Source organism: Parus major, chromosome 3 (genome assembly GCF_001522545.3).
Source record: "Parus major isolate Abel chromosome 3, Parus_major1.1, whole genome shotgun sequence".
Classification (NCBI taxonomy): Eukaryota; Metazoa; Chordata; class Aves; order Passeriformes; family Paridae; genus Parus; species Parus major.
Window position 1 is genome coordinate 42,466,153 of NC_031770.1, and position 14,982 is coordinate 42,481,134.

Here is a 14,982-nt window from a genome sequence, read left to right on the forward strand (position 1 = left end):
GCTGCTAATGTTAGTGTTACAAAAGCCAGAGGGTTTTTCACTGAAGCATGTAGGAGGTGTTTAGTTTGTTTCTTTATCCTGCAGAACAAGGGGAGCTTCTTGTTGGGGTTTGGAGTCTGTCACTGGGAGTGGTTAATGTGAGGTGTGCAGGATAGCTTATGCAGGGAAGGTTCCCCTAACCTGTCATTTCTTGTGTGGGTGTGTTTTGCCCTGGAGCAACCTTAACTGCTTTTTTAACAGAACTTTTTGGTGGGAATTGTTAGGAAAGCATTTCTCTAACTAGCTAAGCCTTGCTGTGTTATTTTGGCCCTACCTATACCACAGCATAAAATATTCTGTACATTGGGAATTCTCAAGACTTGATACTCATCTGAATGGCACCCAATTTAAAGATAATTATTCCTGATTTACATAGGCATGAATAAGGGCTTTCCATATATAATATAATATATTGCCTTGCCTTTCTCAGATGTAGACACAAAGGCCGTTCTCAGATTGCTTCTCATAGAGAATTAAGTGCAGATGAATCAGATTAATTCCTTTGCCCTTTACTTGCAAACTGCAGCATTGGACAGGACCAAGAGGGTGAAGGAGAATATGTATTTGGCACTGCAGTGCAGGGGCACAGGGGGTCCTGAGGGCTGTAGGAACTGAAAAGCATCTGAGATTTTTTAAGGTTCATATAGTTCAGATGAGAGACCTAGGCATGCATACCAAAAACAAACAACCAAACAACAACAGCAAAAAAACAAACCCAAGCAAATTCTGCTGTTATGTAATTGGATTTGCCTTTTCTGATGAAAGCCACACCCTTGGGTTCACTCATTTTTCTGACTCCCAAAGCTGAAGGAAACATTTTAGGTTTTCTTTGCTTGCAGCTCTTACTCCACCAGCATCTTTTCCAAAATGACAACACATTATAACTTTAGCTCTTACATTTTCTCTGTCCTGCCTCCATGCTGTTGCAGAAAAGCCCAGCATTTAATTGAGCAAGCCAATTTAGAGCAGCTAGGAATACAAATTTCAGTTAGACTTTGCAAGGGGCTCAGACACAGATCAGGGCATGGGAGAGATGAAGGAGAAAGGTTAATTTCTGCATTTCACTTCTACTGCATTAAGGGTGTTGGTGTTGATGCAAAATAAAGATATTCTCACCTTGAATTCCTCCAAAGCAATTCTTTTATGTGGTTGCCTCAGTAGAATGAAATCTTTATGAAATAGCCAGCACACCCACCCAGACATAAGCCAGGCACTAACTGTTCATGTTTAGAAACAAACTTTCCCCATGGGTACATTATTCACAGCCGGTCACTTGCCAGTTTTCCTTCGGAAGATATAAACTAAACATTAGGAATAAAGGCAATGCATAGTCCGGTCTCTCTATTTTTTTTTTTTTCCAGATGGATGTTGCAGCAAATCTGTGGGTTCTCTCTGTACTTTTTTCCACTCACTCATTTACAAGTCTACTAAATAGATGCTGCATTCCTTAAGTCTTCCTGCTGATCCACTCAAAGGCTGCACCATGGTGTATTAGCACTAGGTTCCTGAAATCTCAAATTCTACCAGCAGAAAAAATATTCACAGCTTTCAAACCTTATTCCAGGAAATGAGGATATCATCCTCCTGATCCATCCTGCCACTGCTGTGGGCATCTCTGTTGCCTGAGAAACATAACAGGTTGTTGTTATAACAACTAGAGACCAGCTGACCTCCTGCTTCCTTTCGTCAACCAGCTGCGAAACTCCTCGGTCATGGAACAGTCTCAAATTGAACATCTGACCCTAGTTTATGCAATTCCCCTGTGACTGTTTCATAAGCTTTTTGTCACTTCACTTCACTCAATTGTTTGTGGAAAGCATTCACAGTTACCCTGGCTAATGGGAACGTTTTGGTGTGACAGCTTGCCCTGTGGCTAAGCCCTCCATCTCCAAGGCAACCTCACAATCTTGCTCTAAGAATACCATGTCATGAGATAAAATGAAACCCAAAAGGATATGCCAGGATAATTCCGGATCTAACTATCCATAGTGCTATTCTACTTTAGCAGAAACCTTAGGAGACATTCCCAGGCTGGTTATTTAAACATGGGAGGGTACCAAAGATAGCATTTGTCTCTAAAGCTGTATAAGCCACACAGCGGCATGAAGAGCTACACCATGAGCTCTGCCTGGGATCCCAGGGATCTTAAACAGTTTCAACAGAGCTACATTGTAATGATTGAGGGCGGTAAGAAATGGTAATTTCATGTGTCTGACAAATCACCTGGGTCCTGCCTCTGTGCAGATCCTCTACGTGAAGCTAGAGGTGTTGAAGCAGTCTCACTAGTGTGGTTCTTGAGTTGGACCCACCACACTCCTCTGTCTGCCCTTCACAGAGTTCAGCTGAGTGTTAAACTCGGGCTTTTATAGTAAAGGAAGAATTCTTTTCCTGCTCCCTTGTGTCCCATTTCAAGGTGGTCTCTGCTGATACTACTGCAGAGGACAGGAATCCTCACTAACAGACATTGTGTAGGAGCATAACTGAAGCAGGTCATTGCTCATAGCAGCAGACTTCAGGGATAAAATGAATGGAGAAGTTCCAGCCCCCTACAGTGGTTGTTTTCAGTTGGCTTCCCTACTCAGAAAGGCTCAGATCCTGTCTGGTCTATACACTCATGCACTGTCCTCACAACCCTGAGTTTTGGAAAACAATTCTTTTCCATGTGAAAGCTCTGTCTTAGGATTTGGAGCACAGTTGTGTGCAACCCATACACAAAATCTTAATGTGACCTTAAGTCTCTGAGAAAACCCTGTTGGTGTGTTGTTAGCTTGTTTGGGGGTTTTGCCCTACCCTAAATCCTCACAACTCCTTTCTCCTACCAATTCCTCCTTCAAAATGTTGCTATTCCACCTTCACACTTGTGGAGGTGCAGGTGCCATTCTCTTTAGGCATAAAGAAGACAAAACTGTAAGAAGAAGGGAAAAGGTTTAAATATCAGCTAGAAAAACCAAAAAGTATTGCAACTAACCTGTTATCAAAGTGGTTTAACACTGCCACATTTAAGTGTATTGTTTCAGAAGAAAAACCCCGACCAATACTTTTTCACAGCAACATCCCACTGATGTCAAACAAGTTGAATATCTCGGTGCACGTGCAAAGTGCCACTAAATACAACAGAAATTAGCTGAAGACCTGACCTTCACTCCTTACAATTGGCTGAAAATTCTCCACTGCTGGGAAGCATTCAAAAGCAAGCACTCTTTCCACTCTCCTGCGACATCAATATAACCAAAACAACTCTGCTTTTTGTCCAAAGAGCTGCCAAGAACAGGGAAATAGCAGAGTTTAAAAAAAAAAAAAAAAAAAAAAAAAAAGGTACGTGTTCCAATAACAGTTTTGCACATCTTCTAAAACAAAAGGCTGTGCCTGAATGTGTGCAGCGATAACACCGACACAAATCATTTCATGTCCTGATTTTGCCCCATAGAAAGCAGAAATCTCCTGTGCAGCTGCTAGGGCAGCAGTCAAGCTATTGCACAACTCAATATGCAGATCAGGCCTGGGGAAGTTCTGCCGGGATCCTCTTTGTCCTCTGTTTTTCAAGTGTGATTGAAATATGTTTTCTCAGATTAGGAAATTGGAGAGAGGTTTTGTGTTACACTTCTGAATAATTTCGAACACTGCATGACAGTCATGTGTTCTCAATAGTTGAAAACACCAGGTTTGAGCAACTCCTGCTTGGCTGCCTGGAGACTTTAAAGCTCACTGTCAAAGTTTTGCTCCTCTGCTGAGTTAGGTGATTTACTGTCCTCCTGAATCTGTTGACAGATGTACCTGATATTCAAGTTTGTCAAAAGCTGTCTCTGTTTATTTGTTAAATGCAAAAGACCTGATACTGGGCTAATGTCCCTGCTCTTCCAGAGCTCCCAAAGGCTGGGCTCTGCTAACTTTGGACTCTGAAGCATTTGCATTTCACAGCTGGGCTTATCTGGTTTCTAGTAAGGTGCAAGTTCCACCCAAAAATTTTTTCTTACTCAGGATGTTTATAATCACTCCTGGAGGCTCTTTCCCTCTGTCAAATCAGATCGACCAGTTGACCAACAGATTAAAAAATTATTAAGGGTGGGGAGGAAGGACAGGCACACACGCACACCCACACACAAAGGCTGCAAGCACTCCGCCTTTGTGCTCATATGAGCTTTGTTTCCTTGGGAATCCAGCTACTAAAACAGGCAACAGCTGTGACAAGAAATGAGATCTAGCAGCAGAGCAGCAAGACTGATGATTTGCAAACCTTTTGGGTTGGGGATTTACAAGACACATCCCTATTTTAAACACGTTGGAGGAATGCATCGGATCCATGTGTAAGGAAGTATGAATCTAGAGGGCAAGCAGACTTATTGTACCTCATCATCATAAGTGAAGCATCATCAAGGGCCCTCTGTACTGGGAAATATTTACAGTGTGCAGTCCTGCAGTGTCTTCTGAAAACACTCACACTACATCTCCAGTAGACAAAACATAATTTTTACCAGGCCTGACTAAACATAGGATGCAAAAAAACTGGGTTTGGGAATTTGCCTCCTCTGTACCAGCAGCTACATCTGCTGCCTCTCAGATTTCTTTTGCTGGTGTCAGGTGGCTTCATTATCAGATCTTCTTTGGTGTACAGTTAGTGTCTCCAGTTTCCAGACTCTGTCTCGGTGTAAGTTTGCCATCCTCCCTGGCCTCTTTCTCCTGGCACAGCCGGTGGACCGGCACTAAGAGGGAGTAACGCGGCACCTGGTGCTGCGCTGGGAGTCTGCTCCCATTCACCTTGCCTGGAAGGAAAGCGCCTGGATCCTGACATGCCAGGGAGGAAAGGGGCACTCAGGAGACAGGACTGGACAGGCAGTAAGCAGAGGACACAGTCTCAAGCTGTGCCAGGGGAGGTTTAGGTTGGATTGGAGGAGGAATTTATTCACAGAAAGAACGTCACGATTGGACATTGGGATGGGCTCCCCGGGAAGGTCCTGGAGTCTCCATCCCTGGGAGTGTTTAAGACTGGACGTGGCACTCAGTGCCATGGTCTGGTTGACGTTCAGCCATAGGTTGGACTCGATGATCTCAGAAGTCTTTTTTAACCCAACTGATTCTGTGGAAGCACCGTAGACCTGATATGTCAGGGAAGAAAGAGGCAGTAAGGAGACGGTCGGGGGTGAGGGGAAGGCGACATGACAATCGCTTTGTGCGGGTCCGGGCTGAGGAGTGTCGGTGGATTTCAGCGGGTCCAAGCCGAGAACCACCGTTGCCCCGGTGGCGGGACATGGCAGGCAGGCAACCCCAGAGCTCCCCCGGCCCCAGTCCGACCGCGCCGCCGCCGCACCCGGCACTACATGTCCCGTCGTGCCGCGGGCGCCGAGGCCCTACGACGGGGTCGCACACTAGCTGCCCACGGAGCCGCCTTCTCGGAGGCACGGCCCGGCCTCCGCGCTGCCCCGATATCACGGCAGCAACGTCCGATTCCCGTTCCGCTCCTCCACTGCTCCGCACCGCGCCTCCCGAGCCGCGGGCGGCGCGCCGGGCTCCGTCTGCCTGTGTGGCGTTTCGCCGTCAGGCACCCGCGGGGCGCCCCGCCATGGCGCCGGTAGGGCGGGGGCGGCGGGGCCCTGGCGGCGCGCGGGGCGGCTGCGGGTTGCCGCGGGGACGCTGCGCGGCGGCGGCAGCGGGATGAGCGGCAAGGAAGGTGATGTCTCCTTCCCTCCCCTCCCCTCTCTTTCCCTCCTTTTCCCTTCCTTTCCCACCCTCAGGAAATCGAGGCGTGAGAAGCTGGAGCCGGCGGAAGTGGGGGAAGGCCCTGCGGCTCGGAGGGGACCGGGGTGCGGAGCCTCTGCCGTGCCGAGCGGTGCCCTTCGGCTGTGTCGTAAAACTCGCACGGAGAGAGGCAGGCCGCTCCTTCACGGGTGTCCCTGACCTTCCCTTCGTGGGTGCCCTGCCTTCCCCTTGCGGCTGTACGGGTGCGCCAGGGAACGTAGCTATAGGGATCTGCATCCCTGGGGATGGAAAAGCAGATGCCACAGAGGGAAGCTGAGTGTGTGAGGCCTGTAAAGCGCTTGTGCTAAGTATTCAGTATAGTGTGTGTGTATATATGTGTGTGTATAAAATCTTACATATATAACATAATATTTATGTGAAATGCATATTTTTCACAGCTTGTTCTACCGCCTGTGTGTTGGTTTAGCCCTGGCAATCACAGAATGAGAGTCACAGAACGAGTCAGGCTGGAAGGGACCACAGGGGGTCATCTGTTCCAAGCTCCCTGCTCAGGCAGGGTCATCCTGGCACAGGATTGTGTCCAGGTGGTTCTTAAACATCTCCACTGAGGGAGACTCCATAACCTCTCAGGACAGCCTGTTCCAGTGCTCAGTCACCTGCACAGTAATTTTCTCCCTCGTATTCAGGAAGAATGGAACTTCCTGAGCATCGGTCTCTGCCTGTTTCCTTTTGTCCTATTGCATTGCACCACTGAGAATCACACAGACCCCCCCTCAGCACTCTTCCAGGAGATGCATTTAATGTTTTAAACTGCTATAGGATAAACAAAACCCTGAATTCATGTCCAACAGAAAAGAAGGAAAAAAATATTTTCAGTTTCCTCTTTAAGAAAGTAGCTACACCCACTTATAGTTTTGGTTTGGAATAATAAACAATTAAGCGGAAACATTTTAAAATCCAGTGTTCCCTTGGTTCTTCTTTTAAGGAAGTTGAGAGAACTCCATGTATTCAAAAGGTATGCCTGTATTCAAGTTTGCCAAATTTTGGGCTCCATTAGGGACAGTGTCCAGCTGTCACCAAAAGGAGGGATAGAGAGGGAGGAATGGTTGACACATGGGTTACACAATGATTTAGTACAAGGTGAAGGAAGGATAAAAGGAAGAAACAATGCAAGGTAAAAATTGGGAGTAAAACATAGTCCAAAAGAGATGAGTTCTGGTTGTGGGTGTGAAAAGGAGGATTAAGGAAGAGGCATACAAAGCAGTTGAAGTGAGCACCTATATTCAGAGAAGAAACTGGTTTATGGGCAGAGTGTAAGGGCCTAAGAAGCTACCCTGCAGGAGCTAAACCTGTGTACCTGAATAGGGGTAGTCTCCTTAAATTGTGCCTTACTTCTTTTTCTGGTTACTGAAGACCCGTGACATAAATCACAGTAGCAAAAACTTGCAGGCTCATTGACTAATTTCAAGCTGAATATTTAAAATAGTTAGGGAAAAAAAAAAAAAAGAAAGAAAAAGAAAGGTCTAATCGTGTAGGTCCTTGGTCATACAAGGATTTCCATGCAACCATTTTCTTACAGCAAGAAAACATAAAAGGGTGTGAAGACCCAAAGACTTTAAAAAAAAAGGCTTAGGTTCCTGCCACACTCATCCATTGAAGTGTATTTTTTTTTCCCTAATTTTCACTAGCAATGTAGTAGAAAAAGTAATGTGATAATGTGAAGCTGGCATCAGTTGATAATAAGGTTCATCCATTTACCTTATTCTGTCCTGTAGAATATGACTGCTGTCAGGAATGCTCTGAAGACAGCATTCTGGTGCTCCTTATGCTCTGGAAAAACTATATTTGTAAATACTTTTTTTTTTTTTTTTTGTGTCTATCTTCTATTTAATAGGATCAGGTGGGTTCAGAAAACGAAAGCATGACAATTTTCCACATGGTCAAAGAAGAGAAGAGAAAGAGAATGTTAACCCACCTTCAGCTTTGATGGCATCTTTTAAATGTAAGTAAGCATTTGAAAGCCAGATTTTAAAAATGTGGTGTAGAAATTGTGAGGAATTATTAGTGGAATAAACTAGCTCTCTCCAAGGGAGAAACTTGAAACTGGTTAGACTCATACTCCATAGCTTTAGAGCTTAGTGTTCTGCATTTTGTGCAGTAAAGTCCTGGGAGTGGGATTTTGCATAGCTCTGCCTGGTTCATGACTTGCTCCCATTTCCATCCCACCTGCTGTTCCCCCTGCCCTCCTCCCTTGTGCTGAACCTGATGCTGAGCAAACTGCACAAGTGTTCAGCCAGGTAAAAAGTGACCGGGCCCTTTGGTGGCAGAAAACCGTAGGATCTGCAGAGCTGTAATACAAAATCTGAGCCACAGGGGCAACAGGAGATGGTGACCTTTGGGAAACTGAGGAGGCTCTGACCATGGCTGTGGTGCACAGATGACTAAGCTACTTAAATGGAAATCTGGATGCATTGTTTTAAGAGTTGGTAGTTGTTTATACCTGCACTTTAAAAAAACCCAAAAACTTCAACTAACTAATATAGACCTTTATGTAGTCACTTTATTCACTTTGAATGCCTTTTAAATATTAACATATATTTGAAATTCTTTAAATAGGCAGGTGTAAACTTCCCTTCAGCCAAGTTGTTTTTATAGGATTTTTCACCAAACCAGATTTAAAGTCCAGTAAATTTAAATTTCTCATTAGGCAATCCCTACCAAGCCAAAGTTGACCTTCAGAAATGAGAATGAATGAATGACTAAAGAAGGAAGGAGATTTTAAATGTTGAACAGATTAATTGTTGTTGTAAAATTTTCCCCTTGCCAGATATTTTTTACGAAGCTAAGAAGGGTGAAATATAAGCTGGCTGGCTGCTTTAGATGGTTAATGTGTACTTCAATGTCATATTACTTCCTGGCTTTTTAAAAAATGGATGTTTATATTTTTTCTGTGTAAATCAGCTTGGCAGATGATTAACCATGACCCCTGAACTTTGCCTAGAGAAGCTGTAGCTGCCCCATCTCTGGAAGTGTTCAAGGCCGGGTTGGAGTGGGCTTTGAGCAGCCTGATCTAGTGTAATGTGTCCTTGCCTGTGGGAGGAGAGGTTGGAACTAGGTGACCTTTAAGGCTTCTTTCAGTCAAACCACTCTATCATTTATATTGAGTATTGTAGATACCCTTGCTCTTGAATTGAGTAGAGCAACTGTACTTTCAACTTCAATTTTTCACTGTCATGAATAGCAGTTTGTCATAAAGTTGCCATTATTTCCACTTCAAAACTGCTTGTTTCCATCCCTTCTCATGAGATCCAGGCATCCGTGTTTGATTAATTTCAGAGTTTAAGGGACATGGTTTTTTCAAAGTTTTTCAAAGATCCGCTCTTTGTACTTACTGCAAAAGTGTTTAGTGCAATATAAAGTGCACCATGTGTACTGCCCCAGATAAAGATGATGATGGTCTTTGTCTCCATGTCAGGCAGAAGTATGAGGATAAGGTGTGCTCCAGATGGTTTATAGTTGAGCAAGTTGTATAAGGTGAACCAGTTGTGCACTATTTCTGTGTATGTTTTCTGAATCTAAACAACTTAATCATATAATCATGGGCTATGCTAAGTTGGAACTGATACACCAGCGTGATTGAGTCCAACTCCTGGCCCTGTGCAGGACATCCCAAGAATCACACCATGTGCCTAAGAATATTGTCCAGTTGTTTCTTGTACTCAGACAGGATTGTTGCTGTGAACACTTCTCTCAGAAGCCTGTTCCAGTGCCCAGCCACCCCCTGAGTGAAGAATCTTTCCTGATACTTAACTTAAACCTCCCCTGGCACAATTTCAGGCTGCTCCCTTGGGTCCTGTCACTGGTCGCCAGAGTGAAGAGATCGGTACCTGCCCTTCTGCTTTCTTTCCTTCATGAGAATGTTGAAAGTCTGCCCTCCATCTCCTTCTCTCCAGGCTGAACAGACAGAGTGACCTCAACTGCTGCTCATACAGCTTCCCCTCCAGACCCTTCACCATCTTCATTGCCTTCCTTTAGATGCTCTCTAAGATCTTAAGATCTTTCTTATATTGTTTTGCCAAAAAAACCACACACAGTATTTGAGGTGAGGCCTCCCTAGTGCAGAGCAGAGCGGGACAATCCCCCCCCTTGCCTGGCTGGCCACGCTGTGCCTGATGCCCCCCAGTGCCTGGCTGCCAGGGCACTGCTGACTCATGTTCAGCTTGCCATCGACCAGGACCCCCAGGCCCATTTCTGCAGCAGGGCTCTTCAGCCCCTCATTCCCTGGTCTATACACACAACCGGGTTTGACTCGTTAATGTGTGGCCTTAAATGGGTGTACACATTTTGCTCTTTTTGATCTTTGAAAGGATGTGCTTGAATTGATCTATTTGCATCAATGTTTTCCAAAAAGTAATGAGAAATTGTCTTCTAGAATAATCATAAGAATCAAGGAATGGTCTAATTAGTCAAAATCCAAGGAGTTACATGTTTTGATTTTTTTTAAAATACACTTTAAATATGACAGGTCAGTGATAAAGAGAGTGGATGCTACCTTGATTTGTAAGGTTAAGGTTTGGGAATTGTCATATTTAATGGTCTGATTTAACACCATCAAGATTATGAATAGAGTCTGAGTCTTTACTTTCAGTGTGAAATTAGACATTACAGTGGAATGTGTGTAGGAAGTGACTGTATAGTTTTGATGTGTTAGCTTGGAAAACTCCCAAGTTCTAATCCTTTGCAATTTTAGGCAATAGCACAATACAGTAGGGTTTTTTGCATCTTGTTAGGCTAAACATTATTGTATTTGTCTGGTTTACTTTAGAATATAAAGCACTTCACTAACAGGTTTGTAGTCCCTAACAGGTTTGAAACCTAACAGAGAAAAGTCTAAAAGCCACAAGTATCCAGAAAAGATAGTGGTGTTGCTAATATTGCAGATGTTGAGAATAGTAAATTTCCCAGCAGATGACATTTTTAAATGGTCCTTGGAAATGTCATCTGTGTCATCCTATGAAGGGAAGTCACCCTTCCTCAAGCTCCTGTCACTATGATATGAGGAAATTTCTTGATGATAATTCAGGGGTGGAATTGACTCTCAGAATTTGCAAGAGACACACCAGACATATATAAGAACTAAAAAATCAGTAGGAGCATTTGTGAGTTATCTTAGAGTTTCAGAGTAAGATTAGGAAGAGTAGAACAAAATGAGAAGAACCAAGTTTTTACTGGTTGATGAGATGAGATGATGAGGTGATGAGAAATACAGAACTATTTTTCTAGTGTTATCTGAACCTTGCTTGCCAGTGAACTGCTATGCTTTTTTGAAGTTACTCACTAGTGAGACCCTTTAAAAATGTAACCTCTTGGTTTATTTACTGCATCTTCTTGCACAGAGACTTTGACACCTCAGATATTTATATAGGAAATTTGTTAGATAGGTTGTAAGCACCTATTAGTGATTTATTTACTAGAATAATGGTATATAAAATGTTAATGGTATTTGTGAAACATTCATAATGTTTGACTGTCAAAACCAGATACACTTCCTCTCTTCTCTGTATTTGTGGTGGTTAGAGAGAACTAACATCAGCAAGTCAGAAATCTTACTTTAAATAATTGATCTCACTTTATTTTAGTACTTCTGCTCCTTAGGGATATTAAAATACTCAACTTTTGGCCGAGTCTAGCTGGGATGTGAAATGCAACCTTTCTTATAACTAAATGGTGCATTTTGAACAGTATATGTGCCTTAGCCAGATGCTTTTTATTTGATTGGCTTAGGCACTGATGAATCTTACTAAAAAATGATTGTAGGGTTTTATTTTTTTGATTAGTCTTGCTGAGTTGGGGTAAAATTTTCAGTGTATTTCCAGAACAGCAGTGTCGTGGAATAGATTTTATTAGCAAAACTAGATATTTTACCTTAAAAATTGTTTAGGCTGCTTTTAGGCATCATCAGAATTGATACCTACTTAAACCTGTCTTATTAAACACAGGTAGTATTAATGGTGAATTTTGCAGCTCTGGCAGGTGACAGGCAGTGATGGTGTGTGCAGCTATGGCCCATGCAGGGACAGCCCACCTTGGGGAAGGGTGCCCAGGGACAAGGCTGGTGTAAGGAGTTAGTGCAGCACAGGTGCTCTTCTCTTCCCCTGCGCTGTGTTGATGTGATAATTGAGCTTTTGCTGTAACAATTGACTCCACAGCATTCCAGCTGGAGCTTGACAGCAGGCACGATAAATACGAACGGCTTGTGAAGCTCAGTCGGGACATAACGATCGAAAGCAAAAGAACGATATTTCTGCTCCACAGGTTCACCAGGTGAGTCACTTTGAGCGTGAAAATGTTTGTAGAAATCTACAATCTGCCTTGCAGTGTTGTCTGTGAGTAACAGCTGCAATGTTCTGTTGAGAGGAATTTAATTAACTTCCCATAAACGTCCTTTAGGGTGGATGCGAGCTAATGAATGCGCATTCCAGTTAAAGAATTAAAAGATGCTGGTTCAGGTTTCTGGGTTGGTTTTATTGGTTTATTAAACCAGTGTAAAGCAGTAGAGTGAGCAGCAGATGAGAGCCTTCCAGCTTTCAGCAAGCTGTGAGAGAGGAGTATGCACCCTTCCTTCAGGTTACTTGCTCGGGCAGTTCTGTCACCGTTTTGGTTGCTGCACCCAAATAGGAGGTGACCTGGGGTCTGTTTATGTAAATACTACAGCTGGATAGGCTTCTGTGTGAAGTTTTGAGCTTTTATAGGTTTTGTGCTCTTGAGCCTTCAAGCAATCTTTGGAAGCCAGAGACAAACTAGAAGAGCAACAGGAAAATTTGAAGCTTTGCATAACCTTCTTTGTAAAGTGTTTGCTGTAGGTGACAAACACTGGTCTTGCATGTTATAACAGCTCTCCCTGTTTCTTTTCTTCATAATTTCATTTATCTTGATTTTCATTTTGTTACCTATCAATATATTTATGTTGATGTAGTAACTATTTATAGTTACACTTATAAATGGAGATTATGAAGTTGCCTGCTCTTTAACTTGGTTTTCTTCTGCAAGAAGAGGTACTGTGATGATTCCAGTACCTTCTGCAGCCTTGACTGTAAATAACTACTCCCACTGCATGGGCTAGGTCGTTGGGAACTTGTGTAGGAAAGAACAACAACAAAGGACTCCTCACTGTTTGCTTCTAAATGTTTTAACTGTTTTTAAATGTTTTAAATGTTTTTAAATGTTTTAACTGTTTGCTTTTAAATGTTTTCTTGAGACCAATTAAACAGTTCCTTAAAGAGACTGTAAACTAATATACCATGTGGATTATTTGGGCTCAAGGGAAGAGAAAGATTAAAGGAAATTAGATAAACTAAACTTTAAATGCCAAGTATATGTTGTGGTTGTGAATCAGATATTTCAGCTGTTCCTGAACAATATAGTCTATAACTACTCCCTAAAAAAAAAAAAAAAAATCATGTAGAAGTACATAATGTATTGTATTTTGCAATACTGTCAAGTATTGCAAAACATTTTTTTTTTAAGAGATTGAAGGACTTCTGTAAATACTGCTAGTTTTGTGGAATATTTTTTGAAGCCTTTGTATGTGTTTCTCCTTTTTCTCACTTAAACAATAATCATGACTGTAGTCTGGAATAAACATCATGCTACCAGAACTCTGGCTGGTTGGTTACTTTCTTGGAAAGAATCTACAGAGTTCTGGAATCTGCAATAGGTATCTGTGAAAGTTAAACTGTTTCTCATTCTAGTATTAGTTTTACTTTTTCTTGAAGCCAGTAAAAATGTGTTTATTTGTAAAAGAAAAAGTGTAATGTTTTTTAACAGTTTGTTCATGTTCTGGAAACTGCTCTTTCAGCTTCTGTTTTATGATTGCAGCGCTCCCAATGGGGAAGAAATACTAAGTGAGTCTGAAGTCAAGCTAGATGCTGTCCGACGGAAAATCAAGCAGGTTGCACAGGAACTGATTGGAGAAGACATGTATCAGTTCCACAGAGCTATATCTCCAGGTACATAATTTAAAAAGAGTAAAAGTGTGCAGTTTTGAGCTAAGCTTAATTTCTCTTTATGTAGCAGTCCTTCCTCGTCATGCTGCAGGTCTGAATTCGTTACATTTCTGTGGTTATAAATCAGGACTCAGGTTAATCTTTGTTTCTAGAAAAATTAGCTCTGGTATTAGAGAAGCTATTATCCTACAGTTTCATTGCAGTTTAAAGGAAGATGTAAATGGGAGTCTCTACTGGAAGAATTTGGACCTTGCCGTAAAGTGCAGTTGGGAGTATTTCTAACAAATGTACTGGCTGGTCGTCTCTGACTGAGAGGAATACATGTAGCACACTCATTTTCCCCTCCTGAAGGGTTACAATTTCTAAGAGGAGAGTGGGAGCAACTGCCATGTGGAATTATCCATTTTGAGTGATAAAGTCATTTTGAGTTGATAAAGTTAATGAATTTGAATATTTAGATTTACATTTTCTTTCTTCTAGGCTCAAAGTATGCTTCTGCCTGTGTTAGAAGCGTTAAACCAGTTTGTGTGTTTCAGTTGCATCTTTTTCTGTTCCTCACTGAAAACTGCAGTCTTTTCTAACATCCTTGAGATATCAAATCCCAGTTTGTTCATAACTCTTGCTGTCAAACCATATTTGTTTGCTGACAATCTGAATATTACCTAAAATTGGTGTGCCTTGGTTGTGGCAACACATGAGTAAAATATGTAACTGCTTCTTTGACATCTTAGTATAAAATGGTATGAAAGTGTCTTGTGTTTATCAATCTCATTTTAAACAATTCAGAATTGTGTATATCTTTCCTTGCTTAGGCATAACTTCTTCAGTTGATGAGAGCTGAAGATTTGCCCTGAATTATTTAATTGTTTAAAAATGTCCATAAGATTGATTTGATAAACCAGCAGCAAATACATGTATGTAGTTTACAAGACAAACAATGCTCAAGTTAACTTGTACTCACAAGTACAAGTTAACTTGTACACACAAACTTTAGTTTAAGAGTGAGACAGGTCTTGAGTCTCAGTTTAGCAATTTGGAAACAGAAGGAACATGCTCTGATAGCCTTTAATGGTTCTAATTCCACACTCCTCTTACCTGTGATGCATTGGGTTGTTCAAATTAGATATTAGTAGTTTTTCTTAGAGCTACTTAATCTGTGTCTTGCTGCTATTTATAGCCAAGTAGTGTAGTGACACAATGAAAAGAGATAATTTAAAATGCTGACGCTACAGATGATCTCAAA

General features: G+C 42.2%; 1 protein-coding gene across 2 annotated transcripts in view; it reads left to right on the forward strand.

Moving 5' to 3' along the window:
- The window catches only part of TSNAX (translin associated factor X), a 56,872-nt gene that overhangs the window by 25,255 nt on the left and 16,635 nt on the right, over window positions 1-14,982 (forward strand). The window contains exons 1-4 of one of the 2 annotated variants that reach the window (XM_015622046.2): window positions 5,642-5,704; window positions 7,628-7,735; window positions 11,943-12,057; window positions 13,612-13,742. In XM_015622046.2, coding sequence (XP_015477532.1) covers window positions 5,689-5,704; window positions 7,628-7,735; window positions 11,943-12,057; window positions 13,612-13,742 — 370 coding nt within the window. In that variant the 5' untranslated portion in view covers window positions 5,642-5,688. Of the gene's footprint in view, window positions 1-5,641; window positions 5,705-7,627; window positions 7,736-11,942; window positions 12,058-13,611; window positions 13,743-14,982 lie in introns of those variants that run through there. The other variant, XM_015622047.3, reaches the window with a different exon arrangement.